Source organism: Delphinus delphis, chromosome 2 (assembly GCF_949987515.2).
Source record: "Delphinus delphis chromosome 2, mDelDel1.2, whole genome shotgun sequence".
In the NCBI taxonomy this organism is placed as follows: domain Eukaryota; kingdom Metazoa; phylum Chordata; class Mammalia; order Artiodactyla; family Delphinidae; genus Delphinus; species Delphinus delphis.
Window position 1 is genome coordinate 3,804,188 of NC_082684.1, and position 21,219 is coordinate 3,825,406.

Genomic DNA, 21,219 nt, shown 5'->3' on the forward strand with positions numbered 1-21,219 from the left:
CAGAATAAACTTAGCACTTTCCTTCACAAGGGCAGCAGAGACTGCCGTCAGATTCCCACGGACGGGAAGGCACCCCCGCGGCTACGGAGCACACGTGCTCCCCTCCCGACGGCGCCGTGGCCAGTCCCGCGACTGCTCCTGGCTGCACCGGGCGGCCCCGAGCAGGGTCTAAGCGTGCTAGAGCTGGGCGTCACACCCTCCTTCCAAACTATGAGAAGGTAATACAAGTTTGAGGACCTGAAGGTCCACAACTACAGCAAAAGATTTTAAAAGACAGGAGCCTGTGGTTCTCAAACCCTGAAGTGCCTAAGAATCACCTGCCCACCCTTACAAGCACGGCAGGGGCACGACAGAGACGCGCCGTAGACCCCACCTGAGACACAGTGAGGGACAGAGCTCACCTCCACTTGCTTTTCAAACTGCTTGATCTTCCGTTTCAGAGACTGCACGTAGGTGATGAAGGTCACAGCGTCGGAGGTGCTGGCCGTGTCCACGGAGTGCTGCTCCAGCTCCTGGCGAGACTGTCCGGAGAGAGCAGAGCGTTTAACGGAGAGCCGAGGGGCACCAGGGGGTTCATCACACCGGCAGGACCCTGCCTCCTCACCTTGGAGATCTGGGAGTGGAACTCTGTCATGTTTGAGCCAAGCATCTGCCCAAATTTGCTGAGGACCTCCTTGTGCCAAGAGTCGTACTTCAGGTTCACCTTAGACTGGACCTGCAGGTGAAGGAGCACACGACAGCGGATGAGCAAGTCTTTCGCGCTGGAGTGTTTATGCCTCAACTTCATTTTAGTCAGATGTTGCCGTCCCAGCTCCCTGGACACCTTTCAGTGAGACAGCAGAGCTCACCTTGCCATAATCTATGACTACTGGTCCGAACTCCTTCTTGGTCTCTGCATTGTCAAAGGTTCCTCGGGCCTTCCTTATCTGCACCAAGAGCGCCTGCCACTTGTTGAGATCCTCCCCGAGTCTGTTATAGATGTTCTCAGCTTGCATGTCCCACAAACACTGATACTGAAGCCAGACCTGCAAGTGAAGAAGAACAGAGTTAAACACTACAGTTTGACTTTTCATTTTGTAAAATATTAACATATATTTTCATATTCTGTTAAAAGTCTCATGTTCTTTCATCGCCGTTAGGAAAACTCTCACTTCCAATCCTCAGAATTTTCCTATCAAAAGAGAATAGTTTCCTGTTCTCCAAAATGATTAATATCCCACAAGGTTTGCCCTATTGTTCACTCCTTGTTTTAAGACAGCAAATATCACCTCATCGTTTACATTACACATAGTCAAGGCCTTTTAGCTCCATATTCATTAAATCTCATACTCCTAAGTGTGTAAGACAACATACTTGAATGTAATTAGCTTCTCACCTTGACATACTGCTCGACTTCAGTTACGATGCCCATGACTGCAGAATAGGATTCCTCCAGGGCAACGGGGCCATCTGGCATCCGTGTTAGAGCATTCCGGTAGAATTTCTCTTCTTCGGTCAGTTCATAGTGGACACCCACCTAACCAAACAAAGCCAGAAATGAACGCAGGTAGTGCGCACAAAAATGTGAATCTCAGAGTCACTTTCACTTACTTAAAATAAACCGAAAGAAACTGTATTTAAGGGATAACATTCACTTATCCCAGTCACAGGTAACCAGAAGCCTACTTATAATAGAACTCCTCAAACCAACGAAAGGAACATCAACCACAAGCCAAAAGATGTGGCGTCACTACTGGCACAAGGCAAAAACAGTTAGAGAGCAGGCGCCCCAGAGCAGGGCCCTGCAAGACCTGAGCCTCTCATCCAAGGAGGCAGGACCGAAGGTGGCGCCTACGAGAGCGTGAGGTGACCACGACCAAGTGTTAACACCAACGTGGATGCTGGAACCCGCGACATAGTCATTCCTTTGTTTCAACCACTTGTGGGCTGTCACGTGCCAGGCACTATTGTAGGTACAACAGACAAAAACCTCTGCTCACATAGATTTACATTCTGTGGGAGGAGAGAGACAACTAAGGGAAAAGCAAAATACGCAGCATGTCACAGGGTGAGCAGTGCCATGGAGGAAGGAGGGAAGAGGGGGCGAGGGGACGTGGGAGCAGGGAGGATGTATTTTGAGCAGGGGAGCCAGGGAAGGCCTCACTGAGGAGGTAACGCATGGGCAGGGACCAGGAGGTGGAGGGAGGGAGCCTGGTGAGTACTTGCTCCCAGGGCTTCCGAGCAAGTGCAAAGGCTCAGGGGCAAGAGTGCACCTGGCACGTGTGAGGATGAGCAAGAGCCCAGCGCTGGCTGCAGCAGAGCCGTGAGGGGAGGAGCAGATCAGGGAGGCGGCGTGTCACGTGGGGCCCAGCAAGGTGCCGTGGTGGGTGAGACAGGAAGCCGTTAACGGGCTCCGAAAAGAGAAACGTCAGGGCAAACACATAGTTTTAAGACGCACTCTGGCTGCTGTGTTGACGACAGATTGATTGTAGGGGGCAAAAGCAGACACAGAGAGACCAGTCAAGAGGGGGCTTAAATAATCCGACTGAGGGATTATGGTACCTTGGACGGTGGTAGCGCTGGATGTGGTAAGAAACAGATTAGGGTTATTTTTTTTTTCAATTTTTAAATTAATTAATTAACTTATTTATTTTTGGCTGCGTCAGGTCTTTGTTGCTGCCCGCGGGCTTTCTCTAGTTGCGGCAAGCAGGGGCTACTCTTTGTTGCGGTGCGCGGGCTTCTCATTGTGGTGGCTTCTCTTGCTGTGGAGCACGGGCTCTAGGCGCATGCAGGCTTCAGTAGTTGTAGTGTGTGGGCTTCAGTAGTTGTGGCATGCAGGCTCAGTAGTTGTGTGGCATGGGCTTAGTTGCTCCGTGGCATGTAGGATCTTCCCCGACCAGGGATCGAACCCGTGTCCCCTGCATTGGCAGGCAGATTCTTAACCACTGCACCACCAGGGAAGTCCCGATTAGGGTTAATTTTGAAGATAACGACAGTGGGTGTCCAGAAGCAGGTTGGAGGATGGGAAAGAAAAGACTGGGGGAGGAGCAAATCTGAGGGAGGGGTCTGAGAGACAAGTCCAGTTTGACACGTCCATCAGGTGGTCACATGGAGACGCCAAGGAGGCAAAGGGACAGGCAGTCTGGAGTTCAGGAAAAGGCCTGGCTGGAGACAGGAACACGGAGTTGTGGCACTGGTATTTAAAGCCAACCCGCTGGATGAGACGCAGAGAGAGTGGGTGGAGACGGCGCTGAACACGTAGAGCCAGTGAAGCAGACAGGCCAGCAAGGTGGAGGAAAGCCAGGAGAGCCGGCAAAAAGAGTGTGGCAAGGAGGGGGCAGGACAAAGAGAACTGAGCTTACGTTCACAGTCAAGGAAAGAGACACGCCTCCGGATAGGATCACTGTCTTCCAGAAAAGTCGGTTACAGCAGAGATCGTGGAATATGTTTATTTGAAAACCACTGGTCCTGTTTAGAAGTACTATTGCCTAGAGACCAGGGACTGAATGCAACGGTCTCTTGAGTTTTCCTTTTGCTCTAGGAGTGTCCTACTAAGAGCATACTATATCTGGGATTTGCTTTAAAATAATCTACTGCTGCGGGGTGGGGAAGGGAATATGATGAAACAAAATTGGCCACATGTTGATAAATAAAGCGGAGCTTTACTTATGAGCTCACATGATTCCCTCTGCTTTTGGGTATGTTTGCAAATTCCCATAATAAAAATGCAAGTGGGAGGGTGGGCAGGGAAAAGCAGGAATTAAAATTCCCACAAAAGTTCACGGAGGGAATTTCTAAGAGACCACTGACACCAGACCTCCAAACCCGACTGTGTGGAAAAGTAACTACTGGGAAGAACGTCAGGTCACACAAAGCTTCCTCCAGCTTTCCCTCAGAGTGCCGAGCTGAGGTCTGGAGTTTGAAAAGACGCGTCAGGAGCTCTTTAAAGAGGCGCGTGGAGGTGGAGTCCCAGAGCGAGAGGGAGACGCAGAGCTCACCTGGTACCTCTGACTCTGGATCCTGGGGAGAGACAGTACCACCATCTTCCAGGCGAACATCTCCTGGTACAGCTTGTACCTGCACTCCTCGATTGGCGGGTTCAAATAGATGACCTGGTTGGTTATTCTCAGCTCATGGACGACATTCTATGAAGCAAAGATTTCATTTTTACTCAGCAATCTATTTCAGTAAAATGGCTTTGATAAAGAACACTTTCTCTCTCTAATTATTAAACTACTTCCGTCTGAACCACAAAGTCTTACTTTATCAACAGACTCGGTCTTCCCTGACTTCATGTTTGTGGTCTGTGCCCCCGCCAAGGAAGAGGAGGTCAGAGGGCAGGCCCCGCTTGGGTCCTTCCTGGGTCCCCCAGTGCCTGGGTGTCATACACACAACAGGTGCTCCGTGAAGCACCATCGGATATGACGTGTGTGATGATATCTGGACACGAGGACCTTGCGACCTGAGAAACCAGTGACACGAGGCTGATTTTACTGATGTATGTTTACAAGTCGGGGTCAGTCTGTGCCACCTGCCAGTGCTTTAAGCTAATGGAGAATTCCAGCTCAGTCTCCACTAGATACTGTATCCACTCAGACACACTCACTGGCTTTTCTGCATCTCAGTATTTTAAAAAGTACACTCTGGGGATGAATATCTGTAATATTCCAAAGTGAAAACATTTTTCAAGCATAAAAGCGGAAAAAAAAAGAAAAGGTATAAAGTCTGCGTAGAAAAAAAACGCCAATTGTTTCTCCCAGATCAAAGTTTTTACTTGCCCAGCTCTTCTAGGCTTCTGTTTTGTGAGACCTTTTTATTGGTAAATATAACACACATACTGTAAACTACATAAAACTAACACATGGCTTAATGAATCAGTGTGAGGTGGACAGCTTTATAGCCACCACCCACGACAGGAGACAGGGACCTACTTGCAGAGTCTGAACAGAACTTTCTGGAAAGCTTGCTAGGCCCCAGTTGACCACTCCGTCACACGAATGGGCAACAGCTGGCTTGGAGACAGACTGCTGTCCTGTGCGCTACTGCATTCTCTCACAAGAATTCGACTCAGATTTTTGTGAAAACAGTGACATTTTAGGGTCATAGTCTGAACACCTGCTTGTAGCAGATTATCATGTTCAGTTCTGGAAATGATTTCTTACACATCATACATGCTTAGAAAGCAGAGATTTTTTTTCCCAGTGTAAATTTATTTCTAAGTATTATTTTCTATTAAAAAAAACTTCTATTTTTGAAACTATTTTAGACTTACAGGAGAGTTCTAAGGCAAGTATGAAGAGCTTCCATACACCCTCACCAGCTTCCTCTAACGTGGTGTAATTACCAAAACAAAGACGTCAGCACTGATATAATACTATGAACTGAAACACTGACTTCTGTCAGATTCCCAGGATCTAACAAGGACACACATCACAGTTAGTTGTCACAGCTCCTCACTCCCTTCCAGTCTGTGACATTTTCTCAGCTTTTCCTGTCTCTCTCTCATGACCGTGGCATTCTGGTGTCCTGTGAGATGGCCCTCCACCTGGGTTCGCCTGACGTTTTCCTCATAGTTACTGGGGGGAAGACCATAGGGGTGAAGAGCCCTTCTCATCTCACCACAGGTGACAGCATACATCTCCCCTGGGATGCTGACTTGGGTCAGCTGAGCGTGGTGGCACCTGTCAGGTTTCTCCACTGTAAAGTGACCTTTTCCCTGGTAGTTTTTAAGGGGAGAACCTTGTTTAATTTACTATCGAATCGGCTGCCCTGGGAAATACTGACCTTGATCTTTGGCTCTCCTCCAGGTTTGTGACTAACTTGAGGTGCGTCCGTATCCATGTCAACCTCTGCTTTATCCTCAGCTTGTCCAAGAAGCACCTGGGTCCAAGCTCTCAGGCCAGCTTGCAGGCGGACGCCCAGTATTCTTTCAATCTGCAGAGAAAACACGTCCAAGAACACTGTTTCTTCCAAACGTTAGCTCAGAGCACGTTAACGGAAAGCTGATGCTTTAGGTCCAGGATGGACTGCTTCTGACTGCAAGCCTTCGCCCCTGCTTCTCAGCCTCATTTCCTCCCCTTCCAGCCTCAGATCACCGTCTGCTAGGCTGACTGTGCTTTCCACTTGCAGGATCCCCACTTATAAGGGATAAAGATACCAACACAAACGCAGCAGATGTAGCGAAGGTCTGGATATTTGTTCGGTATGATAGACAATTTACAGAACAAAAGCATTTTCCTGGTAGCCTCAGAGATAAAACTAGAAAACTATAATTTGGAGATTAAACAATTTTCTTTTTCTTTTCAAAACGGAGGCATAAGTGACATGTAACATTATTATTAGTTCTGGACATACGACATAATGATTCAATATTGGTATATACTGCAAAAGGATCACCACAGTAAGTCTAGTTAACAGCCGCCACCAAACAGTGACCATTTTCTTTCAACAAGTAAAGAAGAAAGCCAGAATTCTCTTCTGATCTGTAACGAGACAAACAGATTGACAAATACATTTCCTATGACTAGGATGTCTGTATGTCTTGTTTAGCGTCTGGCCACACAACCATCCTGGGAATGCTGCGAGGGCGGCTTGAGATAAACTGGGACTTGCAGTCGATTCAGAAGAGGGGGGCCTGTGAACTTTCACTGTTTGGGTCCCACTGGTGGATACACTGCAACTTCTGTATCCATTTTAAAGGAGAAAACCTGTGACCCACACACAACAACTTCAGAACTGACCAACTACCATCTGTCCACTGAGTGACCTCCGCCATAAAACATCCTCCTTCTAGAGACTTCACAGCTGCACTCTGACATACACTGACAAGAAAGCAACATGGGGTGGCAAGTATGCTTCAAACACACACACACACACACACACACACACACACCCCTACACGCGTGAGCCAAGATCCTCTCCACCAGGAATAAGAGGTTCTTGGATGCTGGGTGGGATGGTGGAGGGGGACAAGGTGGTCAGAGAAGGGTGCCAGGAGAAGAGGGCCAGGAAGAACCACCTAAATTATCAGCAGAGCAGGGAAGGGCAAGTAGGAGGTTGTCAAATATCCAGAAAACAGAGAGAACTCTTTCTCCTCCCCCACAGCTCCCTGCTTCCAACTTACAAAGAAGGTTACTACGGCCAATACCACAGTTCAGCTCTATCATTAGCTACACGGGATTTCTCGAGAGAACTGGACTGTCACTGGTAACTTCTATGGAAACGTGCTTCTCAGTGACAAACTAATCAGCTATGGAACAGGGCCCACCGCTACGCAGACAGCAGACAAGTGGGCAGCACTGTGTGGAACAGGCCCCATACCCACCTCCATGTCCAGCTTGTTGACCCAGATGGGCAGGTTGGAGTAGGAGTGCAGGTTGAGGTCGTCCACAGCCTTCTGCACTCTGTTCAGGATCTCGGAGAAAGTCTTATGATCATACATGCAAGTCTCCAGGGACCGGACTTCCAGGTCTATTTTTTCCTCAATAATCAGCAGATCATCCACCTAAAGGAAGGTATACTTAGTATTTAAAACAGCCACTCACTCTATTTCTTTATCTTACGTATATTCTTCTCAATTAATAAATGTCCGAGGCAGAGAAGTTCTTCCACAAATCGCTAACCCTACGTGTTGGCGTGAGAACACACCTGTGTCTCTGTGGAGGAAGGGAAATGTATGGAAACGAGCAGCTTCCCCCCTTGCCTGCCCCTGCTCCCGGGAAGGGAGACCTCCGACTGTCAGTTTGGGAGGAGGATACCAACGCGCTCCGCTCAGCACTTTCCCTCGCTGGGAGCCGGCCGCGCACCAGACCAGTGGACTCTGTCCTGCCCGCAGTGGCAGCTGGGCAGCTGGGCGAGGGTCTGGGGTGGAAGTCCAGGTCTGGGGCAGACTGACCGCAAGCACCACGACTGCAGATCGAGAGCCCATTCTCCACGCAGCTTTACCAGTAATAAAGCTCTCGTGCCCTTCACCTCTCTACTGGTTTCCGACCTGAACTCGGGCTGTCACTTAACGGCTTCCCTAAAGCCGCAACACCATCCAGCAGCCCGGTGAGTGGAAGGCTGCTTTCTCCCTCTCAGCGGACTCGGCCCTAAGCTGTAGGGATCACGCGTGCCCTCTGCGGGGGAGCTAATGTATTAACGGATTAGCCATCGCTGGGTTTAGCTCATTCCCCGGACGTGGAGGATGAAAGCAGAACACACCTTTTCTTGGAAGTTGAAGACAGTCTCCGCTAAGCGCTGCACGTAGGGGTCGAGCTTGTAGGACTCCCACACCAAGGCGATGCCCTCCGCGATCAGAGCCTGCACCTCCTTTTTCAAGCCCGCGACCAGCAGGGAGATGGTGTTGCGCTCCTCCACCTTCTCACACGTGCGTTCGTAAGTCCGAACGCTCTCGATCAGCGAGATGGCAAATGGGTAGAGCTGGTTTGCTTGGTGAGCCTTGTTTACAATCGCCAGTGGGACTCGGAAGCCGAGCCACTTGAGGTTTCGAACTTCTTTGGAGAGCGTGATAATCTCGGGGAGAAAGTTAACCTTCAGCTTGAGGACGTTTCCGGACCGGCCCCGGACGCGCGTGCTCTCGATGGTGAAGATGCGGCCTGAGACGCCCAGGTTGCGCTGCTGCACCTTGCGGGCCCAGTCGTCAAAGATCTCCTGCGTGTTGAGCTTCATGCGGAAGCTGTCTCCGTCCTGCTTCAGCTTCTGCCCCTCCACGTGGTTCTCCCAGCCCTTGCCCAGCACGTCCTCCACACGCTTCATGTAGGCCGTCAGCTGTCGGTCGATCTGCTTCGCCCAAATGATGGACCCCGACACCGGTGGCAGGTCGCGCACGTGGCTCATCTTACACGCCTGGCTCTGCGGGTACTGGACCTTGAACTTGTCGTGCAGAGACTCGATGTCGTCCTTCACGCGCTGGATCAGCTGGGTCTGGTACTCGCGGATGGCCCCACGGATGTGAGGCCTGACAAACAGCGCGTTGAACCTGGAGAAAATCCTGAACATCTCATTGGCGTTCTTGGCCGTGCCGAGCTGATCTCGAAGGCGAGCGGTGATCCGGGTCTCCACCCTGTCGATCCTCTCGTCGTATCTCTTCATCGCAGCCTCCCAGGCCTCCGTGCCCTCTTTGGAGACGTCGAGCCCGTCCACCTCCTTGACATTCTCGTAAGCGAGGTTGACCTCCTCTATGGCGTTTGCGTCAGCAGCATCAAAGAGAACCTCGGCTACTTTCATGTCTTGGGGTTCGGGCACCTCTCCTTGGTTCTGCTGTGCCACTGCTGTGACCTGGAAGGAGAGGATTCGTAACGAAAACGTCTGCCAAATGAAGACTCATCCCGTCGCGCACAAGCAGCACACGCCACACAAGACGACCCGTCCACCACGCAGGTTCAACGTTTAGTCAAACGTTTTATAACTACAACTCAACGAGACCATGTAAGACATTATATGGTATGTTTTAACTCTGTGCTGGAGAGATCTTCTGACAATGTAGTTTTGTTGCTTAAGCTAAAAGAACATGTCTTAAAACCTGGGTTTGGGGTTCTTCCCTCTTCAGTGTTTAGACTATGATTAAAATTGCATTGGAAAGCTCAGGAATTCACAGGAGTGCTACGTACAAACTTAGTATCCAACATGCTTTTCCTTTTTCTTTTCTTTTTTTTAAACTTTAAATTATAATCCATTGGTCCATACCACAGTAGAGGGACAGATAAAGTGCTACGGTAACTGAGAAGAGTCCATTCAGTTCCCTTCATGCTACTGGAGAGACAGCAGAGTAAACACAGGATCTTTGCCTCAGGAAATGTTAAGACTTCCAGGCATATCTCAGGCCCACACTCTCACAGAATTATAACACTAGGCAGGGGTCTTGATCTGGGGTCCACAGATGCCTCGAATGAAACTCAGACAGTCTGTGAATTTGTTTGGGGAAAATCATTATTTTCACTAACTCCCTAATTAAATTTAGCATTTCCTTCAATTACGAATGTGGGCTACAGCCACCGCTGTTCACAGTTCTGACTCTGTCATCAATAACTCCTTCCTCATCACATCACAGCTGTACACATCCTACGATCATGTTTATGCTCACTACTTCAAACTTATGGTATTAGGCCTGTCACTAGGTCTTGCTCATTTACGTGTTCATGGAGAAGCACACAGATGACTAGATCACAATTTCAAAACTGCTGACAACTGTTTATTTGTAAACCTGTGCGTTTTAGTTTATGTATTTAAAAACATTCTGAGGACTCTGGGTGATGACAGTGTAGGAGCAAAAACTGGGCACGGTGATTAAGCAGCCATTTCAAGACAGCGGAAAACAAGCAATGGCGGCCAGCACCTTGAGCTGTGTTTGTATCAGGTAAGAGCAGTGAGCTGACAGCCGTCCTGCCTGGAGGGGCTCCCATCCGCCAGCTCAGGCAGGAAAACCCGCAGCTTTGCAGGTGGGAGGACAACAGCAATAAGCATAAAGGGGAGATTCTGGAAAAGACAGCCTGACGAGGGCCGAGGTACTAAATTACACGGACACACAGGAGACCCTGGGGAGTCCTGCAAGAATGAAAAGTCTGGGCAGATTTACAACTTGCTGTCAACCAAGAATTCTATAACTGGTCAAACTATCCTTCAAATATGAGAGTGAAATATTTTTCCCAATAAACGAGAAATGAGGGAAACTGTTGCCAGCAAACCTATGGAACAAGAAATACTAAAGCAAGTCCTTTAGGCTAAAGAGATAAGACAGCAGAGAGTAACTGAGGCCATAGGAAGGAATGAAGAGAACTGGAAACTATAAATCGGGGACAAACGTAAAAGACTGTATTATTATTTTTCTTTTCTTCTCCTGATTTTTCTAAGATATATATGACTGTTTAAAACAAAACTTGTAACACTGTATTGCTGGGTTTACAATACATGTAATAGGTATGTAATATACATGTATGGAAAAAACAGTGTTATTTCCACTGTTATAAGTACGACAAGCAGGAGGAGACAGGGCTACACCGGTTATGAGGTTCAGTCAGTACTGAGCACATCACGATAAATTAAAGATCTAGAGTAATCCCTAAAAAAGAAAATTCAAAGAAATACAGTACAAGTCTATAGAGGAATTAAAATGATATACTAAAAATAACACAAAAGAAGGCAGTACAGGAACAGAGAAACAACAAAAATGAGACAAATGGAAAACAAATAGCAAATGGCAGGTCTAAATCCAACCATATCAATAATTATCTTACGTGTGAACAGACTAAGTAGTCCAAAAGACCGTTCTGAGAATGTATGTCTGCACACCTGAGTTTATTATACATCTTACAAATGTAAAGGACGTACATATTCCATATGGTTTACAAACAAAAAGAAAGCAGACAATGATCTTTTGAAACAATGATATCTGGGAAGAGGGACGTGGCAAAAAAGTGTCCAGACACCCTAGGCCAGAACGCATCAGCCCCAGTCTCAAGTCTCTCATGGACACAATGAAGGGTTAACATTTAAACCAACACACGCACACGTGTACATATAAATTAGTGCCGCACTAAGTAAGAAGATGCCGAGGATGCGTTACTAACAATCTGCTCCACCCCGAATAGCAGGCACTCCCATCGGAGAATGAACCCTTCTAGATGGCATAAGTTCTAGACTGGATCCCCCCCAACCCAACTAACAGCTTATTACAAAATTTTCAAACTACAGGAGGGTAGAAAGAATTCTAGACTGAATACCCATATACCGCCACCTAGAGCCTATAATTAACATTGGCTCTGTACTGGCTTTATCCTATATCTATCCACTTACCAACGCTTCTACCTATAAGTATTTCTGGACTGGGTTTTTTAAAGGGAGAAAGGCATTGGTGAAGAAGAGTGGTGGACTGAGAAGAGATAAAAAAGCACGAACAAAGAAAAGGAGTCATTTAATTCTTTTAAAAAATCTGAGGCAAATGCAATTATTATCCACATTTTAGAGATAAGGGGTCTGGGGAAAAGGTTAAATAACATGCCCCAGGTACATGGCTAGTTCAACGGTGGGATTAGGATTTAAACCCACGAAGTCTGGCTCTGGGGTCCATGCAATTTGGAGATGGGGATGAATCGATGGAGAATGTGAAAGATTTGAACTGAAACACCAGGATTCAGAATCACTAGATCTTAAAAGATTACAGTGACGGGTAAAAACGGAGCTAAGGAAGTACTTCACAGTATAAAACAGAAACAAGTAGTTAAATCTAAACAAAAAAAGAGAGAGGGTCATTCAAACAATGCACATACGGATTTCTAGAATGTGAATCACACCTGTGGCCTCAGGACCCTGACAATGACAGCTCTCAGCTGCTCGTGCTGGCGTCTGAACTTCCTCATCTGGTCCAGGCGAGCCTGAAGCTTCCTGTGGGCAGGGTTGATGCGCCACACCATCTTCAGGTTTTCCTCCCTTTTCCTTTTGACAATGTCTCTCAACAACACCTGGAGTTTCTCATATTCATCATCCCAAGTCTGAAAGACTTCAAAGCACGCGACCATAACCTGGTATATAATTCAAGAAAGGAAGTTTATTATTAAAGCGGATTTTCATCTCAGTGCCCCCAGGTTGGTTTTCTGATATATTACAACTCACTTTTTCAAATTCTTCATAAGCAACATGCATCAGTTTTCTAGTGCCCAGCACTTTGAGTAACTGAGAACTCAAGTCTCTTGAGATCGCCTCCACCAAACGCAGTGCCCTCTGAATGGGGTATTTTGTGTTTCGGATCTTTCTCAGATGGGTGAAAATTGCAACAAGTGCCTGCCTTATCTTGTCCAGCTCAGTGGCAGACAGCAAGTCATTCAGAGGAAAATCTTTCATCAGAGGATTGTAGTCATTCACAGTTTCCAAAGCCTGTTTCAGACCTAGATTAACATAGAAACAGTTAATGGTTTTCACATGAAGTGAGACAGCTATAATGTTGTTATGTGTCAGTTATACCACAATGAAAAAAAAAAGCAAAAAGATATTTCTTTTAGGTTTAAATACTGGTTAAGTAAACGAAAGTATATCCTCACAACAGAGCATTTTGATGTTGCAAAAGATTTAGCGACACAGAAATTGTGCTATTTGAAAGAAAAGAGTGTTATTAACAAGATAATCCCAGTGTGGTCTCATTATTGCTTTTTTAAGAATATCAGTCAACTCAGACAACTCATATGCACTCCAAAGGCCATGAGTGGTAGCCCCAAAGGTTTCATCTTTTTTTTTGCTTTCTATATTATCTAAACATTCTAGTAATACCACCTTAGTATTTTTTTTAACATCCTTATTGAAGTATAATTGCTTTACAATGGTGTGTCAGTTTCTGCTTTATAACAAAGTGAATCAGCTATACATATACATATATGCTCATATCTCTTCCCTCTTGCATCTCCCACTACTTTAGTTGTTTTGTTTTGTTTTGTTTTTTTGCGGTACGTGGGCCTCTCACTGTTGTGGCCTCTCCCGTTGTGGAGCATAGGCTCCGGATGCGCAGGCCCAGCAGCCATGGCTCACGGGCCCAGCCACTCCACGGTATGTGGGAATCTTCCTGGACCGGGGCACGAACCCATGTCCCCTGCATCGGCAGGCGGACTCTCAACCACTGTGCCACCAGGGAAGCCCTACTTAATTTTAAAAAACTAGAATTTTATCATCCTTAAGAACAGTAAAATTTAAATTTTATACCCATGGCTCAAGTTAGGGGAATGTATTATGGACATGGAATCACAGAAAAGCCTGGCTCCTGGTCTGTTTTTTTTTTTTTTTTTACTTCCTCTGGCATAAGATTTACAAAAGAAATGTATTAGGAAAGAAATAAAGGTTTCAGAGGTATTAAAAAATTCAAGGTATACACTTCAGTACTAGTGAGTGCCCATATCCCAGTGCCCATATCCCAGTGAACGTATGCAGTATGACCAAAATAACTGGAAGGTTTCCACCCGGAATTCCCTCTAACATGTAACATGTGGGCACCACAACCTTTTTTGGAGGCGAAGAAAAGAACATGACAACTGCTGCAGTCCTGATGACTTGTTCTAACACGTCTCTGGTGGGCACAGAGTGGTAGAGCAATGTCCACCCATGGCCAGTCATTCCACATTTGTGTGCCTGGTACATGCTCATTCAACATCACTCCCCCTGCTGCCTGTTCAGAAAATAACTTTATCTTGACTACTTTTCAGAACAGGGAGGAGGGCAGAGAACAGAGTAAAGGGGCAGGTAAATAGCGGAAGAGAAAGTACTGACCAGCTCTCCTTCCACAGCCCTGTGGGCAAAGAACTTCTGCTTAACATAAACTGTGTTTCTGCTTGGATTGTCAAAAGCACACTTGACTTTACACTCAAAAAGTACAGCCTACTCAAGGAACCAAGTAACTGAGAAAACAGAAGGGAAGCTCCCAGCGTCCCCTGTACTCATGCCTAGAAACTGGCTTATGTTCTTAAAACCCTGGAAGGGAAAGGGAGGTATGTGAGAGAATCATTTTCATTACCTAGAGCTGGGGGAAAGATGAGATAAGTTGCCAAGTAAACAGTCAGAAAAGATGGTGCATCTATTCATTTTCATCACAAAACCCAGGTCAACAGCTTATTGATCAGACTATCAGCTCTAGTTCTTACCTGTGTCAGTGTCGAAGCTGACGGTGGCATGGAAACGCTTGCCGTGTTTCAAGATATCCAGCGTCAGGAGGACTTCTGGGCTCTCTCGTTTCTCCTGGATGCGGTATAACGCACGTTCCAAGTTGAGCCAAAAACTGATTTCCTGTAAGGCAGTTCCTGAGGCAGGATCTCGATCAAGTTTGGTCACCTTAAATATAAAATAACATTCAAGAGTATTCAGCATTTCAACAAAGGTAAAAAACGTACCGTTAACTAAGAACATGCATTATAATTTAGTTTTTACATTTCAAGCAGATTTCCTTCCTTGTATTATAAGCGGTTTAGTTTGAAATCAAAGGTCTGGACTTCCCCGGAGGTCCAGTGGTTAAGACTCCACGTTCCCACTGCAGGGGGTGCGGGTTCGATCCCTGGTTGGGGAACTAAAATGCTACATGCCACAAAGCACAAGCAAAAAAAAAAAAAAAGAAATCAAAGGTCTGAGACAGCTGAGATTAGCGCTCTCTCAGGGATGGTATTGAAGCCATGTCACATGGTACCCTTGACCACTCCACTCCACCCCTGGGCCGACATTAATCCTCCACTGAGCATTCCCAGGACCAGTGGGAGGTACTGCTAACAGTCATCACAGAATTCACCTCGTTGACAAGAACTCGGACCAGTTTTCTCACAGATATTAAAGAGTACAGCGTTTTACATGACATTTTCAATACTGTGCTCTTACTTTTTGAATTTCTCGGATCCAGCGGTTAACTCCAGATTGCAACTGATTGAGAAAAGTTGGGTCTTCAACCTTATCTCCAAAGTCTGTAACTTTCGGCTTTTCTCCACGCTCATAACACTGTTTTGCAACATTTGTAATAATTGGATGAATGGGCAGGCTGATCTCTGGAATTTCAATATTCTGCTGCAGGTGAAGGAGTCCCATTTCAAGTTCTGCAATCTTTTTTTCAACTGAAGGAGCCATTTTATCACCATCCCTAAAAAGACAGGAAATGCCTCAAACTTTAGTGCGCTATTGGTCTCCAAAGAGATTCTATTATCTCAGGTCTGTCAAATGTTAATAATACACATTTTCTTAATGCAACAGATTTACACCCTCTTGGTTTACTAGCTTTTCCCTCCCGATTTCTGAATTTTACATCATCTTCCACAGCGTGTTGTGAACGTTAAGTAAAACACGGCATTCAAACTAACAAAGGAAAAATGGTTTTTACCTGTCTGCCTTGCCAGACTCTCTGATATAGGACTTAAAAAAAGGAGCCACCGCATTGCTAATGAAAGAGTGCAAGGTTTCATACGGCGAGTCTTCACTGAGTGTGAGGACGCGGAGCTGGGACGACACTGGCTTGTCTGCATCAATCACTGGAGTCCGTTTAATGAATGCCAGGCTGAAAGAACGGAAAAGAAGAAATTAGAACAAAGAGTCTCATTCTTCATCAGTTTTAGTAACTGCAGCCTTCTTTGTGTTGCATGCAAACTAAAAATTCATTTGAATGTTTTAATTTTTAAATCATATTAGGAATAGACTAAATTGTTGCTTTTCTAATAGTGAAATACATTGCTTCTCTTTCTTTACTCACCTATGTGAGAACTAGCGAATCAAGGTTAAGGTTATAACATGTGACCATGAAAGCAGACCAAGTTAGTTTATCTCACATGGGGGTTGAGTTCATAACCTTGCCCTCAGGAAAACTAACCTCCCTAGCAATTGCAAGTTACTAAGCCCCGATTAACTTAAATCCGATCTCATAATAATTTGTCCCATTCATTTACGGCATTGAATCACATGTCAACTTGACTAAACAAAAGTCACCTGCAGGTTGAAGTGACGAGAGGACACTCCAGGCCCCTGCAGCCTGGCCTAAACCAACCCTTCCAGTTTCATCTCCTGCTACGCACCCCCTACCCCACCTGAGACACCCTTTAAACTACATGGCCCATTCTCTAAACTTCATGTGCTTTTGTGTAGTTGCTTAAGAAACCTATATTCATCTGCTGAAATTCCAAGTAACCCCCAAAACCCAACTCCAGCATCACCTCTCCCGTGGGGCCATCCCTAAGCAGGAGCAACTCCCCAGCCTTCATGTTTCATGGTACTCTACACCTCTGAGACTTGGCCCAGTATTACAGCTAGTTGTGTACCTGCCACCCTTTCTCCCAAAAGACCATAAACCTCTTGGGAAAAGGAGCTATGTTTTATTCCTTTGCACACCTACTGCTGTATCTTACACATAACAGGTGCTCAAAGGTGGTTGAATTAACAGCTTCAACAGAAGCAATATTTGAATTTTCCAGTTCTCATATTACGTATACGTACTTTATACATAATACTTCACATTATTCTAAAAAGTCAGTGAAGCTTCCTGATGTGACACGCTGAGAAGGAACACAGTCACAGTAGTATTCCTGCTGAAAATGTGCAACTTGACTGTAACCATGGAGAAACATCAGACAGATCCAACGGAGGGGCAGTCCGTCAAACTACTGGCCTGCACTTATCAACAATGGCAATGTCATCAAAGACGCAGAAAGAAAGACACAGAATTGGATTCTGGATCATGGGAGAAATACTGTAGGGGACATTATTGAGAAAATATGAATATGTACTATACCTAGAGTAATACTGTACCAAAATTTGTGGAATTTGAAAATTGTACTGAGGCTGTGAACAAGAATGTTTTTGTTCTTAGGAAATGCTGCGAAGTATTTAGGGATAAAGGGGCAGGTTGTCTATAACTCTCAAATGGTTCAGGAAAAAAAATGATGATGCAAACGTGGCAAATGTTAACTGACATCTGGGAGTTCTACATGCTACCCATGCAACACTTGTAAGCTTGAAATTATTCAAAGTAAAAAGTTTTAAAAAGCCAAGGCAAGATAAACATTTACGCGCTTGAATTTGAATATGTCTACTGGAGTATAAACTGGCACAACCTTTTTAAAAGGTGGGAGATCTGGTAACACACATTAAAGATTTCAATGATGCATCACATCTGAACCAGTAATGCTATCTTTAGGGATTTATCCTAAAAAGAATCAGACTGGTGTACCTATGAATGTTTACTACTTACTTGTAATAATGAAAACCCAGGTGTACTCTGAGAGCATTATTAGATATGCTAAGTACATTATGGCTCAAACCTAGAATGGATGATGCCATGATATGGCAATTAAAATAAAAATACTTTAGATTTTATACTGACTTGGAAATCCTCTTAATTTGAATAAATAAAATCAAAGATAAGAAACTGAATTAAAGAGCAGAAATCTTTTGAGTGTTTTCTTAGCATCTTTGTCTGAGTCGATCAGGATTTACATTTAATCCTCACAAGTTTAGAGTCCAAAATAATGGTATATTCATACTACTCACCTATTGGACTTAACTCCATAATGAATGTCTATGTTGATGTTATAGGAAATAAATTCTTTTTCTTCTTCTCCTTCATCACCAACATCCTCTACAAATCATAATAAATATTCTATCAAATTCATGTCAGTATTCCAATTTTTAATTTATCAACTGTTCAGAGCACGACTAGCCTCACCCCAACCCCAGCCTGACGTTTAAACCCCTACGTGACTCGGCTCTACCGAATTCTCCCTTCTACCCATTTTTTCTGACTGCTGACCCAGGCACTTATTTGCTGTGGGATCTTGGGCAAGGTTCTTAACTTCTTGGCATCTCCGTTTCCTTGTTTGTAAACTGGGGACGCACTGGCATGCCTGGGTCGTTGAATGACTGACTGAGCCGCTGCCTAGAGTGGGCCCCGGCCCCAGGGCGGTGCTAGGTGGTGTCCGATAAGGCCAAGTTCTCCCCACCGCATCCCAGCAGTCTCATCCCCTGTGCTCCAGTCACAGAGGTCGCTTCCCACCCCCAGCCCCAGGGTATTCTGCTCAGGTGTCTACTCAGCACTTGCTATGCGACAGGCATTACTTTAGGCGCATCGCACATCTACCCCTCAACGACACTATGGGGCTTGGCATGACTATTATTATTATTATTTTCCAAGCAAGGAATGTAAGTAAATTGCCCTCAGACATGTGACTGGAAAGGGACAGAGTGAAAATTCAGAAGTCTGATTCCAAACCCAGGCTCCTCAACAGCCTGCCCTCTTCCCTCTTTAAGGCCCCTCCAGGGAAGCCCCCAGCAAGAAGCATCCCCAGGTCACCAAGGGGGCATTCACCTGGCTGTCCCCTCTGCTCTTACGGCGCTTTCACAGCCTGCTCTGGGGTCAATTTAGGAATACAGCAGTGATTTGAAAAAGCTTACTGGAATTTAATGCTAAGATAACTCAAGACACATGCGAATAAAATTTCTAGATAAAAATGAAAATTGAAAACTTAATATAAAAATCATAAAAATGGGAAGTAATACAAACCTCTGGATCTAGTACTGATCAGCTAGATGGGCACCCTCTAGCTGAATCATCTTTGGGCCGACATACTGTATGGAATAACTGCATTAGCAAAAATTAATATCGAAGGATTAATCTAACTTGATATGTACGATTCACCTTCACTTCTACGTCATGGTGTAATAACAAAGGCAGTAGACTTAACTAAGTGATCTCGGGAAAGTCATTTTTCTTCCTGTCAGCTTCAAATTCGTAAAACGTAAAAGGGGCAACAGAGGAGGGGGTGGGATATGAAATTAGGTGGTCTAAAAGGTTTCTATAAATGCTAAAAACTACGCACAAAAGCTATTTGCTTCTTTCGTTTTAAGATGAGACAAATACAAAATTCACACTAAAAGAATATAAAGTATTAGTATATTTATTTACATATATATATATATATATATATATATATATATATATTCATCAAGACAATTACTCTTCCAAAATGTTGTTTTTAGTATAATTTTAGGAAGGAGAGGAGGAGTGAGTGGCGGAACATTTTCGTATGCCAGTGACTTCCTAGCTGTTTTTTGTTTTTTTTTTTTTGCCGTACGCGGGCCTCTCACTGTTGTGGCCTCTCCCGTTGCGGAGCACAGGCTCCAGACGCGCAGGCTCAGCGGCCATGGCTCATGGGCCCAGCCGCTCCGCGGCATGTGGGATCCCCCCGGACCGGGGCACGAACCCGTGTCCCCTGCGTCGGCAGGCGGACTCTCAACCACTGCGCCACCAGGGAAGCCCCCTAGCTGTTTTTTAAAATTACTAACTACCTGAAAAAAACCCCAAACCAACCAACTGAGTTTTTCTAACTACTGAAATGTGGACATACCACAAGATAAGATAAATCATACTGCCTGAAACCAATCAAACATATAATTGCAATCTGTAAAACACAAAGACAAAGAGTATAAGGAAATACCCCCAACCTAAAATAGTTGTCAGGGTGGTGGGATTATGAAATATTGTTTCCCTTGATTTTTGGGACTTTCAATAATGCTCTTCTATGACTTATATAAAATATGTCATTAAGATAACACCCAAACAATAAACAGACAATAAAAGTAACATTCTACAATCACCAAAGGAAATTACTAAGTAAAAAATATGCTGTAACCTTGAATCATATCTTCCCCCCGGACAGAGCGGCATCCTCTATACAAATAAAATCATACAGAAAACATGCCAACTGGACACAACATCTAACCACATCCCCAGCACATCCTAATGCGAACAGGGTTACAGGAACTGGCAGCAGGCCAAGTGATGAGTCACGGCTGTCTGGGGACCACTGTGAACGCCCAGCCCAGCCCAGCCCGCGCTAGGAATAACACTGCAATGCAGCAGGAGACGGCTGGGCTCGGGAATGCACACAGGATGACATAATCCTCAGACACGGGTATGCAAAATACGTGTCCTCTACTGCTCTGTAAAAGTCTAACTTCCTTTGATGACAGTAATTTATGCAAGTCATTATTAATATCAGCCACAAACTACATTTTGGATTAGTTATTTAATGCTCTTCCCCATAAATACGAAGATCCTATGAAGTCTGAGGATGTCTGATTCCCGTTATAAAGAACACATGACACTGTTTTATAAACTGCCGAACAATTTAAACTTTCCTGCCTCTTTATAAATTATTGTATTTTCCAAATAACAATAATTCTATTTCTGCAGAAACTTTAAAAAAAATTGTTTAAAGGAGGAGAGAAAGACACTTATTAGTTGATTCCCAACAAAGAGGGTATTAATCCTGCTATATACGAACACCATCTGCACGTTTATCAGGTAATACCACTTTCGGTAAAGTCTGAACCAGTTTCCTAATGATGCTAAAGTTACTGGTTAATACACAACAGACTGATACTGTGCTGCCTACTGACACATTCAGGGAACTAAAATACCAGCGCAGACAGGCTGCGCCCGACCCTCGAGTCCCTGTGCTGCAAGCCATACTGATACGTCTTACAGCGCCCTGTGGACATTTCTTTGGTTAACTTCTGAGAGTTTATCAAATTCCTAGAGATGTTCAAAATGTCATTTAGCACTATTCTGCATATGCTTCTACTGAAAGATGAATGTATTTCAAAGTACAAGTGATTTGTATCATTACCTTGTGAATTAGGTAAGCAATGTGCCTCATTTAACGAAATACAAACAGATGCACATTCAATTACCTTAAGACTCATACCACCTCTCCTAGGTAGATGGGTATGTGTCCGCAGACT

General features: G+C 45.1%; 1 protein-coding gene across 1 annotated transcript in view; it reads right to left on the reverse strand.

The window, feature by feature from the left end:
• DYNC1H1 (dynein cytoplasmic 1 heavy chain 1) overlaps positions 1-21,219 on the reverse strand; it is a 65,774-nt gene that overhangs the window by 39,868 nt on the left and 4,687 nt on the right. The window contains exons 2-15 of the mRNA XM_060003907.1: positions 17,968-18,055; positions 15,812-15,985; positions 15,319-15,574; positions 14,598-14,784; positions 12,589-12,860; positions 12,270-12,497; positions 8,182-9,258; positions 7,304-7,483; positions 5,764-5,913; positions 3,978-4,124; positions 1,376-1,516; positions 849-1,025; positions 605-715; positions 402-521 (exon numbers count right to left, since the gene is read on the reverse strand). Of these exons, the coding sequence (XP_059859890.1) occupies positions 402-521; positions 605-715; positions 849-1,025; positions 1,376-1,516; positions 3,978-4,124; positions 5,764-5,913; positions 7,304-7,483; positions 8,182-9,258; positions 12,270-12,497; positions 12,589-12,860; positions 14,598-14,784; positions 15,319-15,574; positions 15,812-15,985; positions 17,968-18,055 (3,308 nt within the window). The remainder of the gene's footprint in view (positions 1-401; positions 522-604; positions 716-848; positions 1,026-1,375; positions 1,517-3,977; positions 4,125-5,763; positions 5,914-7,303; positions 7,484-8,181; positions 9,259-12,269; positions 12,498-12,588; positions 12,861-14,597; positions 14,785-15,318; positions 15,575-15,811; positions 15,986-17,967; positions 18,056-21,219) is intronic.